This window comes from Cebus imitator, unplaced genomic scaffold, assembly GCF_001604975.1.
Source record: "Cebus imitator isolate Cc_AM_T3 unplaced genomic scaffold, Cebus_imitator-1.0 Scaffold314, whole genome shotgun sequence".
Classification (NCBI taxonomy): Eukaryota; Metazoa; Chordata; class Mammalia; order Primates; family Cebidae; genus Cebus; species Cebus imitator.
In genome coordinates this window covers 1,782,968-1,800,249 of record NW_016107629.1, presented here as the reverse complement: position 1 = coordinate 1,800,249, position 17,282 = coordinate 1,782,968, and the positions used below count along the sequence as shown (strand labels likewise).

Here is a 17,282-nt window from a genome sequence, read left to right as displayed (position 1 = left end):
CCATGTTGACCAGGATGGTCTCGATCTCTTGACCTCGTGATCCACCCGCCTCGGCCTCCCAAAGTGCTGGGATTACAGGCTTGAGCCACCGCGCCCGGCTTAATCCATCTTCTTAAAGTGTAAAAATCAATGGTTTTTAGTTTGTACAGAATTGCATATCTATCTCTATAATCAATTTTAGGGCATGTTTATAACACCAAAGGGAAATCTGTACCTGTTAGCAGTCATGACCTGTTCTTCCCCACTCTTCCTAGCCCTTGGGAACTACTAATCCATTTTCTGTCTCTGTATGTTTGCCTATTCTGGACAATTCAGTTATAGTATGTGGAATCATAGAATATGTGTTCTCTTGTGACTGGTTTCTTTTACTTTGGCATCCTGTTATCAAGGTTCATCTGTGGTGTGCCATGTATCACTACTCCATTCTTTTTATTACTGTAAATAATATTTTATCATAAGGATGTACCACATTTTATCCATTCTGCACACGTTTTCAGAGAATGCTATTTTTTAATGAGGTTTGTGTTGATCAATTTCTTGTTGGAAATAGAGTTGGCAACTTCTTTCAGAAAATAATCACCTAACCTTGCTGGGTTAAAAAAGTAGAACAGCCTTGCTGAGTTGAAAAAAGGAAATTAGTACCTCTGTTGCTTCTAAATATAACTTTAAAAAAAGAAATTTCTCCCTAACATTTGACACCTTTGATGTGTCTTAGTTTTGTTATGTGACTTTGAAGATTTTTGTCTTTCCGTTTCGGTTAACACATAGCAGATAAAAGATAGGCAGTTATATAAACAGGTAGTGTTACTGGTCTTTTTTTTTAAAAAAGGATCATTTTCAACATAGAGTACTGATGAAAAGTGTGTGTGTGTGTGCGTGCATTTGTGCGTGTGTGTGTGTGTGTGTGTGTGTGTGTTAGAATAGTAACCAAAATTGTCAATTGTCAATATTAGAGCAATTCTTCTTTTGGAAAATTGCTAAGGAATTGTTATTAGAAATGCTACATTATAATATTTTGACTGGTAAAACATTTGTAAGCTGATCTGTTTAACCTGCTTCTACTAATATGATATTGAGAGAAAGTAATGAAGATAGGAGACCAGGAAACTTATTAGCAGAATGATGCAAAGATTAAAGTTAGGAAAAAACTTCGATCTTCTAAAAGGTGATCTTTTAGGTGACAGTTTAACAATTTATTATATTTTATGGTTTTACATGATTTCTGCATTTTCCCTATTCTACTTTATTTCATGGCATGTGCAAAATAAAAACGAACATTTAGAACAAACTTCCATTGTTCCGTGGAACTACTGGGAGGCCCAACTAACTGTAATCTCCTCCCTCCCCTTTCCTATCTCAATGTACACACTTGAAAATAATTTATTATTTAAAGACTTAGGTGAGAGATGATTATTTAAACAGTGACTGATTAGTATGTGTTCAGTCCACTGCCTGCAACTTTGACATGATATTGAATCATGAAAATTGATGTTTGTCAGTCAAGAGTCTGTGTGATATGGCATAAAAAAACATCAATTTGGGAACCTTGCTGTAGCTGTGTGACTTTAGACAAGGTTTTAAATGTCACAGAGCTTTATTTCTTTCACCAAAAATGACAGAATTACCTCCCAAGGTTATGAACATTAAATGTTTATGCAATGCATTTACCTATAGCATGGCACGTGGAAGTAGTCAATAGTTAGAGCAGTTGCTGTTGGCTCCACAGTCCTCATATTAATGACCTGAGATAAATCAAGAAAAAGCTTTTAATTGCTCTTGTCTTCCACTGGATAATCTCTGTTACCCAATTGGGTAGGTGAGATGATGAAAATGATTTTGGTGACTTGCATACCAATTACACAAATTCATTCAGATTGTTTTGTTTTGTTCTGTTGTCACATTTTTCCTTTGATGATCTAGAATGGCTGTCTTGATTCTAGAGTAAGCCAATAAACTTGTGACTTGGGATTTTAAAAATCTGGTAGACTTATACTATAAGGGAGCATTTTCCCTTAACATTTGTTTTGACATAGTTTGCCCTGGCATTGTTCAGTTTTTTTGGAGTACCACTAATTTCTCTCATACCTGTGAGCAGGTAGCGTGAATTTTCAATTCTGGGAGAGGCTCTGTTGTAGCTAAACTGCCTTTATTCAAGGATGCCTTGCCTCATTTTATTCTTTTCTTGTCAAAGTCCATCTTCTAGTAGCAGAAAGTCCCCCTTTATGATTTTATTTAAAATCTTTGAGTTATACAGAATCTGCATGTTTAAAACACTTATCAAACTGGTAGTGACTACTGTGATGTTTATTAATCTACTTAGTTTGTAAATAAACATTTACACCTGGTTAAAATTTACTGCACCTTCCACCCCCCAAATCTACCTGTTTCTTTACCTCGTAACTAATTCTGTTCACATGTAGCTGCATACAGACAACCTACCAATACTATTAAAGCTTTTAAAGTGGACATTCCAGCAAAAAAAAAAAACAGATTATTCTCATTGACTCTTACTTTTTGACATGCATGGACAAATTGTAATTTATCCTGGCTACAAAGAGAAATGTAGGCAAAGACTAAAGAAAGCCAATTTTCATGACAGTGTTACACTAGGATTAGACTTCGTTAAAAACAACTCCACAGGGGTTTTTAATGGAACCTCAAACATTATCTTTGGGAATTCTGGAGAAAAGACCATTTTACTTAGACCTTTATGTTTTTGATGGTGCTGTGCAAGAGAGAAGCCAGGATTTTTCAGAAACACTGCTTCTGACTGGAGCCAACAGAAGTGGCCAGGTGCAATGGCTCATGCCTGTAATCCCAACACTTTGGGAAGCCAAAGCATTAAGATCGCTTGAGCCCAGGAGTTTGAGACAAGCCTGGGCAACATAGGGAGACCCCATTTCTATTTAAAAAAAAAATATATATATATATATATGTATATCTCCAGGTGTTTTGGTGCCTGCCTGTGGTCCTGTCTACTCAGGAGGCTGAGGTGGGAAGATCAGTTGAACCTAGGAGGTGGGGACTGCAGTGAGTTGTGATCCTGCCACTGCGCTGTAGCCAGGGTGACAGATGAGACCCTGTCTCAAAAAGAAGAAAAGTAAAACAAACTTATTTCAGCTGTAGGTCTATAGACAGTGTTCATTTAGAAGAGAACTATCAATTTATGTATGTATTTTTGATCCAAGCATTAATATGGATGAGACTTTCATTATGACTTAATAATACATTCTAAGTGGTTTATCTATAGGATCCTGTACTGGTAGTGGTTAAACTTGTGAACTCTGGAGTCAGATTGCCTGGGTTCAGATTTCAGCGCTTCCTGGCTGGTTCACTAGAAAGTTTTAATAATATATAGCCTAGTGTTGTGGGAATTAAGTGGATAAAGCCCTCTGATGCTCTTAACATAGCAGCTGCTTCCATCATCATCACCACATTAGGGGTACCACTTTATTCTATTTTATAGTTTATTATATTGAAGAGCTCCCAAAGACAGAGACTAGAGAACTTTTTACACAGTGCTGTAGTGAGTTTTTTTAGTTCAAAGTACTGTGTCAATGACCAGACACATGAATCCTTTTTTCCCCTTAATTAAGCCACGTGTTTATCTATGTGACATTCATAGCAGGTACATAATCCATAAAAATTAGGATATTGGATGTTCAAGACCAGCCTGGCCAAGATAGTGAAACCTCGTCTCTATTAAAAATACAAAAAAAATTAGCAGGACGTGGTAGCAGGCACCTGTTATTTCAGCTACTCGGGAGGCTGAGGCAGGAGAATTGCTTCAACCCAGGAAGCAGAGGTTCTAATGAGCTGAGATTGTACCACTGCACTCCAGCATGGGCAACAGCGCGAGACTCTATCTGAAAATAAAATTAGGATATTGGAGAATAAACGCCACTGGGAAATGAGGAGGCTAATAGAGACACATATGTGTTCTTGGCACTGAGGTTAACATCCAAAGATGCTGCTTTGGATGTTAACCTCTGTGCCAAGAACACATGACTTGCCTTAGTCTTGAATACAGTGTGAAGGTAAGACTGCCTGACATCTTGTACAGGTCTTTGTAGTTTATAGTCTCTCTACATATAATTGGATTCTTACAAGTCGCTGCATGTTGGAGAATGTATTCTTCCCATTTTCTATAATATAATGTTATCTTTAATATATTTCTAACTAGAAGACCTGTATTAGTATCTTTCACCTATGATAGACTTGTAGGGCAGGGTTACAAAGGCATCCAGAATAATTACTGTTCAAAGTAACCTAGCTGAATTACTAAATAAGCCTGGATTCCAGTTCTGATTTACTAACACTCTTTTGGAGTATTAACTAGAGGATAATTTGTCTTTTAGCTGTTCATTAATTTCCTCCTTAATCTTGACAATACTTGTTTTGTTTGTTTATATTTTAAGGGATGGTGGGATAATGCAGAAGAGTATAGGGATTTGATTTTGAGCTCATTTGAGCTCATGCATTGGAATATTTTATGTTTTTGGAATGGCAATAACGTAGATTTTTTTTTCTTTGAATGAAAATATGCCAGTAACAATGAAAGAAACTGAGGCAATTGCCAGGGAACAATACCCATGTGCACAAAACCAATAGGCCCAAATAGTTTCATGGGTGAGCTATTTTCAACTTTACCAGCCCCGGCAACATAGTAAGACCCTATCTCTACAAAAAACATTTGAAAATTAGTGTGATGTGATGGCGCGTATCTCTGGTCTCAGCTACTTGGAAAGCGGAAGTGGGAGAATTTCAAGCCTAGGAGGTAGAGGTTACAGTGAACCATGGTTGTGACACTGCACTCTAGCCTGGAGTCTCACTGACAGAGTCCTTGTCTTAAAGATTTAATGAACTAATTTAAATAGTTTGAGTTCAGAGAGAGTTTCCCAATCAATTTTTACAAACCTGACATAACACTGATACCAAAACCTGGCAGAATGTGCATACACACATATGAACACTAGGCTAGTCTAAAAATGAATATGTTGTTTAATAATGAATGAACATTTATTGTATCTTACCCTTGCCAGGCCCTGCCCGTGATAAGCATTTTATATTATTATGTATATAAGCCTGTATGGTGTGACAACTTGTTATCCCCATTTTCCAAGTAAGGAAAACACATATAATGAGAAATCAAAGAGGTTGAAGGAATGCATGTTACCCAGAAACACACACTGTAAAGTGACACTTGCTTTGAAATTGACTTTCTGACTTGAGAGAGCCCAAACTCTTAACCATTATGCTAGGGTATAAGAGAGAAAAAGAACCATAAAGGAAAAAGAGACTACGGAAGACTGTTAAGTAAATTGTATCTTATATTGATTATATCTAGGATTAGTGCAGTTTTTTTTTTACCTTTTCCCAAATACATTTACGTATTACATTTTTAAGAACTAAATTCATATACTACACCTGTAGTCAGTAAAACTATGATGTTCTTATAATTTATACCAATGTGTTGAGCAGTGGGTACTACAACTACATAGACTTTTCTACCTGGTTGCTAAAACTACTTTTTATTTTATGATAAAGAATAAAAGCCTGGATGTGGTGGCTCACATCTGTAATCCCAGCACTTTGGGAGGCTGAGGCGGGCAGATTGCTTAAGCCCCAGAGTTCGAGACCAGCCTGGACAACATGACAAAATCCCATCTCTACAAAGAACACAAAAATTAGCTGGGTGTGGTGGCACACGCCTGAGGTGGGAGGATTGCTTGAGCCCCAGAGGTCAAGGCTACAGTGAGCTGTGATTGTGCCACTGCACTCCAGCCTGGGCAACAGAGCAAGACCTTGTCTTGAAAGAAAAAGAAGAATAGAAAGTGTTTATAGGGAGCTTGAGTTAATCAACAGAAATATTTGGAACTGTTTTAGTGGCAGATTTTTTAAAGTATGTGGAGAATTTGGCTGTGAAGAATTCTTCACAGAAAACTTTGTACTGGGCCTTGGAGATCTATTGCACAATCCTAGCTTGTTTTGTGTAATACATCAATTCTTGAAATCATTTAAAATATGCTTTGGAAATTAGTAACAGTGGAAACCATTGAGGAGGGGCATTATATGGAAAGGGAGCAGTGTTGTTTTATACTCTTGGAATATGAATATGTTCCATATTATTTATTCCCAAAGATAATTATTAAAAATGTGCTATGGGGATTTTTTGAAAGGATTTCAACTTTTCATTTTGTTTACCAATCACCCTAGTTTTTTGTGTGTTTATCTATGTAGATGCACTGTGTGCAGAGATTTCCTTTAATTCGATCATGGTTTATATGAGATAATGAAGGAATACTATCATAGTATTGTGAAGATGTTTTCAAGTTTTGTTTCTCACATCAGGTGGACCTCTTCTTTTTAAACTTCTTATTGAAGTGTAGCATAAATGTAAAAACAGTCATGGGTAATAAGCATATAGTTCATGGATTTTCCCAAAGTGAACACATGTATTTATCAACATTTGCTTTTAGTTGAAGCTAAATGTTGTTGCTAAGTGTAGATGGTTAAGGTTTGTTCACCAATGTTCCAAAAAGACTATTCTCATTAAAAATAAAACAAAATCAAGTCGCAACAGAGCTTAAAGGTCAAAGAAAGCAAAAGAAATAATAAAGCAAAAAAAAAAAAAAATTGGTAAACAAAAAGACCAGGCACAGTGGCTCACACCTATAATCCCAGCACTTTGGGAGGCCAACGTGAGAGAGGATTGCTTGAGTTTAGGAGTTCAAGACCAGCCTGGGCAACATAGAGAGACCTCATCTCTACCAGAATTAAAAAATTAGCCAGACATGGTGCCATGAGCCTATAGTCCCAGCTACTTGGGAGGCTGAGGCAGGAGTATTGCATGAGCCCAGGAGTTCATGGCTGCAGTGAGTTATGATCACACCACTGCACTCTAGCCTAGGCAACAGAGTAAGACCCTGTCTCAAAAAAATAAAAACAAAACCATGCCTGTTCATGTGAGATTGTAGTAAGTCAGTTTTTGAGTGTTTATTTCTGTCCATATCAAATGTTGAAGGGCTTTAATCATCAAAACATTTTATTTGTTGCTTACTATATGCCATGTGTTACAACAAATGATTTATTTACACGTTATTCTTACAACAACTTCAGAAGATATTATTATTTTGGATAGACGTAGTAACTAAAGCTTAGAGAGGCTGGATAACTTGCCTGAGTTCAAATACCGAGGCCATGGTGGAGTCCTACCTTAAATAAGAACCTGAGTTTTTACTGTTACACCCTGTTCGTCATGTGTATATGTAGTGCATTTGGTACATGGTAAAGCATTGTCAGATCATGTTGTAATAGAACGAGGTGCTGGGTTTTTGTTTTTTAAACCAAATGTAAAAGAAAGTCATTTCAAGAATAATTCAGAAGTCCTCAAAGCAGTGTCTTCACAGGATAAGGCCTTGAGGCTTCAGTCTGATTCAAAGGCAGGGCACAGGAATGTGTCTCAAAGATGTGTTTTCATAGCAAGTGCAGTGTTTAATTTGTATGTCTATTGGAGAGGCTTTGGAGCCAGGAGAGCCATTGAAGACTATGGGAGGAGTAAGGCTCCAGACCCCTCTCAGTGTTTTCTTGCCTCAGTACAAAGACACCGCGTGAAGTACTTGAAGATGTGCTTATTATGTACCTGCCTTTAAAAAGTAGTGTCTGCTTTTGGAGAAATGCTAAAGACTAAATTTAACTTGCTTTTTATTTTAGGAAAATATTTCATAGATATTTCATTTTAAGCTATTTTATAGAGGATTTTGACAGGATGCTCACAATCAGCATCTACCAGATTGGGTTCTGCTGTTAGAGAAACTTGGCAAACAGGTTATATGAAAGTTCTTGTGCTTTTTGATACCCAAAACCCTGATGAATAAAATTATTAATAAAGTTGGAAGAATGATTCGTAACTTCTGAAATATCCACGTAGGACCTTGGATTGTGGTATATTGAAGGAACAAGCAAGCCCAGTTAGGGGAGTCACATACTGTACTGCTTACACTGGTCACTTTCCTTCTCTTTTTAACTTGGTGGTATTGCCACATATGTGATCAACCACAATAAGTGGAAACTATATCGTAGACAGTGTTGAAATTTGGGGAACTGTAACTCTCTTCTGCTAAAACTGGTTTGAATATTATTATTGCTTCAAAAATGTTTGCTAAAATTTTGCTTTCAACATATATCCTAAATTTATCTATAATTAATAGAAAGGGGAAATCACTTTGGAGCTGTTAAGACCTTCCAGAAAGTCACAAAACAATTGAAAATCACTTTATCGCTACAATTTAATTTGCTTCTAGATATTGAAGCTTTGGAAACTCTGACCTTTGATAGATTTTAATTCCAGGAGATCTTCCCTCTCTTGTCCCCATGGTTTGTGGCTTATTTTGGTTCTATTCCAAAGCCAAAGGGGAAAATAATCTGCAAGTGACAAACAGCAAAAGATCTAATAATATAAAGATATAATTGTTTGGATTACTAATAGCCCAGATCTTGGCAAGAATAATTAGAGCTGACTCAGCTGAGGGAATGCAGTTTTGAATCTTGTCATCCTTCAGAGCAGTGGTCCTGAAGCCTGGATGCAAATTGGACCCACCTGAGGAGCTTTAATATCAGACTCTGGTCACACTCCCAAAGAGTCTGATTTATTTTACCCTATGTGAGGTCAAATATTGATATTCTTAAATGTTTCCCCATGTGTACATCGAAAATTGATAAGCACTGGTAGAATTTAAGTAGATTTCCTGATTCAAATAAAAGATAGGAAAGATGCCTAATCTAATTATTTAAACAATGAGAGCTTTTAGAAGTGTTTGGGAGGTCATTTTTTACAGTCAAATGGAATGTAATGATTTTGTTAAGGCATCAAAGAAGCACTGAAACCTTCATTTCTTTCTTTTTTTGTTTTGTTTTCCTTGAGATGAAGTCTTTCTCTCATTCAGGCTGGGGTACAGTGGCATAATCTCGGCTCACTGTAACCTCCGCCTACCAGGTTCAAGCTTCTCGTGCCTAAGTCTGCTGAGTAGCTAGGATTACAGGCACACACCACCATGCCCAGCTAATTTTTATAGTTTTTAGTAGAGATGAGGTTTCTCCATGTTGGCCAGGGTGATCTCAAACTCCAGACCTCAGGTGATCTACATGCCTCGGCCTCCCAAAGTGCTGGGATTACAGTTGTGAGCCACTGCGCCCAGCCGACACCTTCATTTCTTAAAAGTAGGTAACATCGTATTGCTAACTATTAGGAGCATGGCTATTTTATGAATATCTGTGATCTTCCTGAAGCCCGTTTTTGTTATTGTTGTTGTTTTGTTTTTTGAGATGGAGTCTTGCTCTGTCGCTCAGGCTGGAGTACAGTGGCACAATCTCAGCTCACTGCAACCTCCACCTCCCAGGTTCAAGCAATTTTCCTGCCTCAGCCTCCCGAGTAGCTGGGACTACAGGTGTGTGCCACCATACCCGGCCAATTTTTTTTTGTATTTTTAGTAGAGACAGAGTTTCACCGTGTTAGCCAGGATGGTCTTGATCTCCTGATGTTGCGATCTGCCCTCCTCGGCTCCTAAAATGCTGGGATTACGGGTGTGAGCTACAACCCCTGGCCAATGAAGCCATTTTAAAAATAAATCTTGGGAAATGGTCTGTTTGAAGTGGTGTAGAAATAACTGAGGTGGGTAAGATTTTATGATCTTCAACAAAGAAACCTGAAGAATAATATCCAATCTCAATTTGGAAACAATGAAAAGACTAGTTTATAGAAGTTACTTCGGGCAGAGTGAACAAATTGTCAGATGATAGACTTAAAACAAATTAAGTTCTGTTATTGGTTGAATTGTGCATGTGTACACACACACCCCAATTCACATATTGAATTTCCAGCCTCTAGTACCTTAGAGTGTAACCTATTTGGAAATAAGATCATGCAGATGTAATTAGTAAAGCAGTTATACTACAGTAGAGAGGAGCCCTTACTCCACTTCCTGGTGTCCTTATAAAAAGGTGAAGTTAGGGTTGGGTGCTGTGGCTCACGCCTGTAATCCCAGCACTTTAGGAGGACGAGTTGGGTGCATTGCTTGAACTCAAGAGTTTGAGACCAGTCTGGGCAATATGGAGAAACCCCATCTGTACAAAAGATCTAAAAATTAGCCAGGCATGATATTGCGTGCCTGTAGTCACAGCTACTTGGGAGGCTGAGGTGGAAGGATCACTTGAGCCCAGGAGGCTAAGGTTGTGGTGAGCTGAGACTGCGTCACTGTACTCCAGCCTGGGCGACACAGGGAGAGGTGAGATCACATCACTGCACTCCACACTGTCTCAATTTTAAAAAAGGTTGGGGGCGGGGGTGGAATTGGATTTGGACATAGAACCCATGTAAACATGAAGATCAGCCATCTACAAGCCAAAGACAGAGGCCTGGAACATATTCTTCCCCCACAGTCTGCAAAAGGAACCAGCCCGGCCAATACCTTGATTTCAGACTTAGGTATTTATTGAGACAATAAATTTCTGCTAAGGGACCCAGTTTGTGGTACATTATTGCAGCAACCATAGCAAACTAATGCAAGTCCCAATATTTTACTTATTTAAAAAATATAAACCTAGAAAAATTCAGCATTTGAAATTTTACTATTTCTTTATTTAAGAGGTTGGGAACCAGCTCTCTGGAAGGAATCATAGAATGTGTGGTTATAGAATTCTTAGGTTCTTGGTGACTCATACTTTAGCTAGCTACTAGTCAGTCCAGTTTACAAAGCAGTTTATCATAAGCCCAGATCAGCAGCTGGAGTTTCAAGAGTGTGCATTTTCCTTCTATATATGGTAATAGAGGGGGAAGAGTCTTTCTAGTCACCTGAGAGGTGTTACCTAGATGTATTTTGTGTAAACAGATTCAAGCCTCTTACCTAATGCACACATTAGTGCACTCTACCCAAGCTGCAGGAGCCAAATAGATTTGGATAGGGAAGAATATTTTGGTTTCATTTCGGTGAGAACTGCTCCTGTGAATTGCATTTTACACGCCTGTCTCTGACTTGGTAGGCGACCTTACTATCAGTGGATGAAGTGATGTACCCTGTTCCTACCTTGTACATAGGGTTTTTGCAGCATAAAAGTGCTTATCTCTGGGCTAAGCTTTGTTAGAGGACCAGAAGCTTAATTGAGCTCTTAGAAGAGAAGAAAAGGAAAAGTGTTTGAACAAGTGCTTGTTCATGATAGGTTGGATTACATCTCTACAATTTACCTGTCAAAAAAAGGGAAAGGGAAGGATCTGCTTTGCTTTGGACATTTTATATATTTTCTCTACTGTGTGTGAAGTGTATTTGTGTGAGTTACAGTATAATCTTTTTTCTCGTTTCTTTTTTTTAGTGACAGAGTTTTGCTATGTTGCCCAGGCTGGAGTACGGTAGCTATTCACAGATGTGATTATGGCACACTACAGCCTTGAACTCCTAGGCTCAAACCATCTGTCTATTTCAGCCTTCCAGGTAGCTGGGACTAAAGGCACATGCCACCTGTGCCTGAGTTCTATAGTATAATTTTTGAACCTCCTCCCAGTTTCTGTTTTAAAATTTGTTTTACTGTTTGAAGAGCCAGTTACTTTTCTAGCTAGCTTCCTCTTTTCTGAAACAGGAAGAAACATTTTGAAATAAAACGATCCAAATGTGTTTTAGGGTTATTAACCATAAATTTCAGAACATAGCATTCTTGAAGGCAAGAATATTTAGTATCTATGATACATATTTAATTTAGGTAATTAAATCCTTATGATAGAATAACCTCAGTGTGTAGTTCTGTAAACATTAATTTTAAAAGACTGAGGCTGCTTAGTTATAATGAAACCATAAATAATATTTTTAATATAGCAGGCTTATTTAAGGAAAATAGCAAGGTGCCTGGCATTATTATCAATGAGCAGCAACTTTTTCTTACATTTAAGAAAATAGCTTGAACCTAGGAGGCGGAGATTGCAGTGAGCCAAGATTAATAGAGAAACCTGGTAGACACTTCCTTAACTAAGTGAGCAAAATTAAGCCAGCCACAGAGGCATGCACCTACAGTCCCAGCTATTTGGGAGGCAAATGCGGGAGGATCACTTGAGCTCAAGAGTTTGAGTCCAGCCTAGGCAGCAGAGCAAGATCCTGTCTCAATAAATAATATGAATGTAAATATATATTAAAAACTAATATCCCTAGCAGTGGGGGGACAAATAGATATTTTAGACACCCCGGACATATTTGAAAGGACATAATATTATTTTTTTAGTATTTCTACCAAAAATGCAAACTGAATCTAATTATAAGGAAATACACAAACCCAAATGGGTGGACATCCTACAAAACATGACCTGCACTCTTCAAAAGTGTCAAGATTGTGAAAGACAAAGATCAAATAACTTCTTAAAGGAGAAGAAATTGTTCCAAGTCAAAGGATTTATTAAGAAACATGATATTTACTAAATGAAACCTACAACCAAAAAAAATTTTTTTTAACTTTTTAAAAGGACATTAGTCAGGTTTGTCAAAGATCAGGTGGTTGTAGTTGTGTGGCATTCCTTCTAAGGCCTCTGTTCTGTTCCATTGGTCTATATCTCTGTTTTGGTACTAGTACCATGCTGTTTTGATTATAGTAGCCTTGTAATATAGTTCGAAGTCAGGTAGCATGATGCCTCCAGCTTTTTTCTTTTTGCTTAAGATTGTCCTGGCTACACAAGCTCTTTTTTGACTCCATATGAAATTTAAAGTAGTTTTTTCTATTTTTTNTTTTTTTGCTTAGGATTGTCTTGGCTATGTGGGCTCTCTTTTGGTTCCATACGAAGTTTAAGGTGGTTTTTTCCAGTTCTGTGAAGAAAGTCATTGGTAGCTTAATGGGGATAACATTGAATCTATAAATTGCTTTGAGCAGTGTGGCCATTTTCATGATATTGATTCTTCCTATCCATGAGTGTGGAATGTTTCTCCATCTGTTTGTGTTCTCTCTTATTTCCTTGAGCAGTGGTTTGTAGTTCTCCTTGAAGAGGTCCTTCACATCTCTTGTTAGTTATATTCCTAGGTATTTTATTCTCTTTGTAGCAATTGTGAATGGGAGTTCACTTATGATTTGGCCGTTTGTCTATTATTGGTGTATAAGAATACTTGCGATTTTACAGGGACCTGGATGAAACTGGACTTTCATCCTGAGACTTTGCTGAAGTTGCTTATCAGCTTAAGGAGATTTTGGGCTGAGACAATGGGGCTTTCTAAATATACAGTCATGTCATCTGCAGACAGGAACAATTTAACATCCTCTCTTCCTATTCAAATACGCTTTATTTCGGAAAGCATTCCCTAGTTAATAAATGGTGTTGGAAAAACTGGCTAGCCATATGCAGAAAGCTGAAACTGGATCTCTTCCTTACACCTTATACAAAAATTAACTCTAGATGGATTAAAGATTTAAACATGAGGCCTAACACAATAAAAACCCTAGAAACCTAGGTAATACCATCTAGGACATAGGCATGGGCAAGAACTTCATATTAAAACACCAAAAGCAATGGCAACAAAAGCCATAATAGACAAATGAGATCTATTAAACTAAAGAGCTTTTGCACAGCAAAAGAAACAATCAATAGAGTGAACCGGCAACCAACAGAATGGGAAAAAATTTTTGCAGTCTACCCATCTGACAAAGAACTAATATCCAGAATCTACAAAGAACTTAAACAAATTTACAAGAAAAAAAAAGTGGGCGAAGGATATGAACAGACACTTTTCAAAAGAAGACATTTATGCAGACAACAAACATATGAAAAACTTATCATCACTGGTCATTAGAGAAATGCACATCAAAACCACATTGAGATACAACCTCATGCCAGTTAGAATGGCGATCATTAAAAAATTAGAAGACAACAGATGCTGGAGAGGATGTGGAGGAATAGGAACACTTTTACACTGTTGGTGGGAGTGTAAATTAATTCAGCCATTGTGGAAGACAGTGTGGAGATTCCTCAAGGATCTAGAACTAGAAATACCATTTGACCCAGCAATCCCATTACTGGGTATATACCCAAAGGATTATAAATCATTCTATTACAAAGATACATGCACATGTATGTTTATTGCAGCACTGTTCACAATAGCGAAGACTTGGAACCAACCCAAATGCCCATCAATGATAGACTGGATAAAGAAAATGTGGCACATATACACCATGGAATACTATGCAGGCATAAAAAAAGATGAGTTCATGTCCTTTGCAGGGGCATGGATGAATCTAGAAACCATCATTCTCAGCAGACTGACACAAGAACAGAAAACCAAACATCACATGTTCTCACTCATAGGTGGGTGTTGAACAGTGAGAACACATGGACACAGGGAAGGGAACATCACACACTGGGGCCTGGAGGTGGGGAGCTACGGGAGGAATAGCAGGGGGTTGGGGAGGGATAGCATTGGGAGAAATACCTAATGTAGATGACAGGGGCGATGGATGCAGCAAACCACTACCGTGGCACATGTATACCATGTAACAAACCTGAATGATCTGCACAATGTACCCTAGAACTTAATAAATAAATAAATAAGTGGACAATAGTGGGACAATTGGAAATTTGAATAATGTCTAAAGATTAGATAATACTATATTAATGTTATTTTCCTAGTTTTGATAATTATGCTCTCTTTGGATTATATAGCATTTTTATATTTAGAAAATTAACACAAAATATTTAGGGTGAAAGAAGCAATATGTCTAATGCTTTCAAACACATCAGAAAATAATCATATAGGAAGAGAATGATAAATACGTGTGATTAAATGTTAGAACTGAAGGAATATGGGTGAAGGTTGTATGGGAATTCTTTGTGCTGTTTTTGCAACTTTTGTAAGTCTGAGATTATTTCAGAATGGTAAAGGAGATAGTAGTTTAATCAGTTTTGCCATTAATTAACTGATTTTTGAGTAGGTTGTTAACCCTCACTGGGTTACATTCCTCATCTATAAAATGTTGAGGTAGCTGACTTACATTAAATTGTAAGGGTCCTTTCTAAAATTCTGTGATGTTATAACTAGTCATTAGTAGTAATAATTTATACTCTTAATATAGCCATACTTGAAAGGACAATAATGGAAAATGAGGGTTAATTTTCACACTTCAGTAAAAAGCTGCTATTAAAACATGGCCTTTATGCCAAGTGACAATGTAATATTAAGCTCACAGATTGTTTTTTTATTTTGCCAAAGAAACTTTCACTGAGATTTTATTTAATTAACATTTTATTTGTATGTTACTTCTTGGTTCATGCTTATGCATTAATGATATCTTACTCATTTTTAAATTTTAATGTCATTAAAAGTACTTTTATAGGATTACCCAATGAAAACTTGGTAGTTAAAACACAGTATTAGTAATGAAGGTTTATTTGGTTGTAATAGATATACAGTAATTACCTAAAGCCTAGAAGGATTGTAAAGATACAGCCTGATGATCTAAAAATTAAATTGATGGCTAGTATAAAATAGTTTTGAGCAGTATTTAACAAAAACAAAACTGCGTTAATCTTTTATTTTCATTTACCTCTCCCTGACGCCTCCTAGCTTGGTGATCCAGCTATTTTTCCTGCTGTAATTGTGGAACATGTTCCTGGTGCTGATATTCTCAATAGTTACGCCGGTCTAGCCTGCGTGGAAGAACCCAATGACATGATTACTGAGAGTTCACTGGATGTTGCTGAAGAAGAAATCATAGACGACGATGATGATGACATCACCCTTACAGGTGCGTGTGTCTCCACCCAATAGGACCTTGCTGCACCACAGTTTAGGCATTGTCCTCATCCTGAGGTTGTGGGGCATAAAACACCCCTAACTTGGTTTTGAACTTTATTACCTGCAGAAGCTAGAGCCCTACATGGAGAAGAAAATTACACTTTCTGTTTCATCTGCTGGACTTTGTCATCTATTTCTTCTCTCCTAAATATACTGAGATGAATGTGACAAAACAGGAGGCATGTAAAAGGAACCAAATCTACTCAATTCATCAAGTCTTCACTGAGCACTTTTTTTTTTTTTAAGAGATAGGGGTCTTACTGTATTGCCCAGGTAAGATGCAGGGGAATCATTGAGCCCAGACTTGAACTCCTAGGCTCAAATGATTCCCCTGCATCAGCCTCCCGAGTAACTGGGACAACAGTCACACACTACCCCCCTCAGCTCACTGAATACTTTCTTATGTGCCTCCCTCCATATTCCTGTGAACAAAATGAGTTGTTTGTAGGGAAAGAAAGAGGAATATTCTTTTCTTACCACTTCCACAGGAAGCGAAATAGTGGGCCATGACCCAAATGTAGATTTCTTTTCTGGTTCAGTCAGAACTAGTAAGACATTTTAAACTTGAAGAGTAGGCTACACAAATGTGAGATTGTAGTATTAATAGTTTTATCACTTAGAAATCTGTACATGCTTTCTCTTTTTGTGCATTTACATTCATATATCTTGGCCAGGGATGTTGTGAATATTTGAGAAAACTATTTGGAAGCAAGTATTTGCATCTTTATTCATAAAAGAAAGTTTATCAGAAATAATACCGTATGATGAGGTATATCTGTAAATTTCATGGTGGCAAGTACTGGGGCTGCCTTGTTCTCAGCTTTACCTTAGCATGTAACAGAATGCCTTATAACTAAATAGTAAGTCTAAAGGCAAGTTCTGGTCTAGTTAGGAAGTTAACATATGATGCAGTAACGTTTTAAATCAAGGGAAAGGAAAAATGACTGTATCCATCTGGTGGGGGAGAGAAAAGGTTAGATTCCCACCTTAATCATGCTCCAGAATATCAGACTGAATCCCAGATTGATTTTAAATTTTAATATAACAAGTAAAGCCATTTTTTAAAACTTTAGAAGACTGAACATTTGATTTTAAAGTAACAAAGGATTTTCTAAGGATAAAAATTAAGAGAAAAATGTAAAGGGAAAAGGATGGATTGACTTGGATAACAAATATTGAAAACTTGATCAATTTATGTTGAAAACCAATATAACCGAAATAAACAGGCACATGACAAATAAAACTATTTACATCTTATATGGTAGATAAAGTGTTAATATCCTTAATGTGTATAGAGCTCTTACCAATTAGTAATAACCTTAAATGAGCAAAGAATGTGAACAGTCTGCTTATTAAGTGAACAAAAATAACTGTCCAGTAAGTATGACCAAAAGAGTTGCTTTCTTTAGTAAGCAAATAAATGTAGTATGAAAAAAATTAATACAGTTTTCACCTATCATATTGAAAAGATAA

General features: G+C 37.1%; 1 protein-coding gene across 5 annotated transcripts in view; it reads left to right on the top strand.

Moving 5' to 3' along the window:
• The window catches only part of ELF1 (E74 like ETS transcription factor 1), a 109,787-nt gene that overhangs the window by 72,149 nt on the left and 20,356 nt on the right, over positions 1 to 17,282 (top strand). For all 5 annotated transcript variants that reach the window (XM_017503760.2, XM_017503761.2, XM_017503758.2 and 2 more), the window contains exon 3: positions 15,579 to 15,759. In XM_017503760.2, coding sequence (XP_017359249.1) covers positions 15,579 to 15,759 — 181 coding nt within the window. The remainder of the gene's footprint in view (positions 1 to 15,578; positions 15,760 to 17,282) is intronic.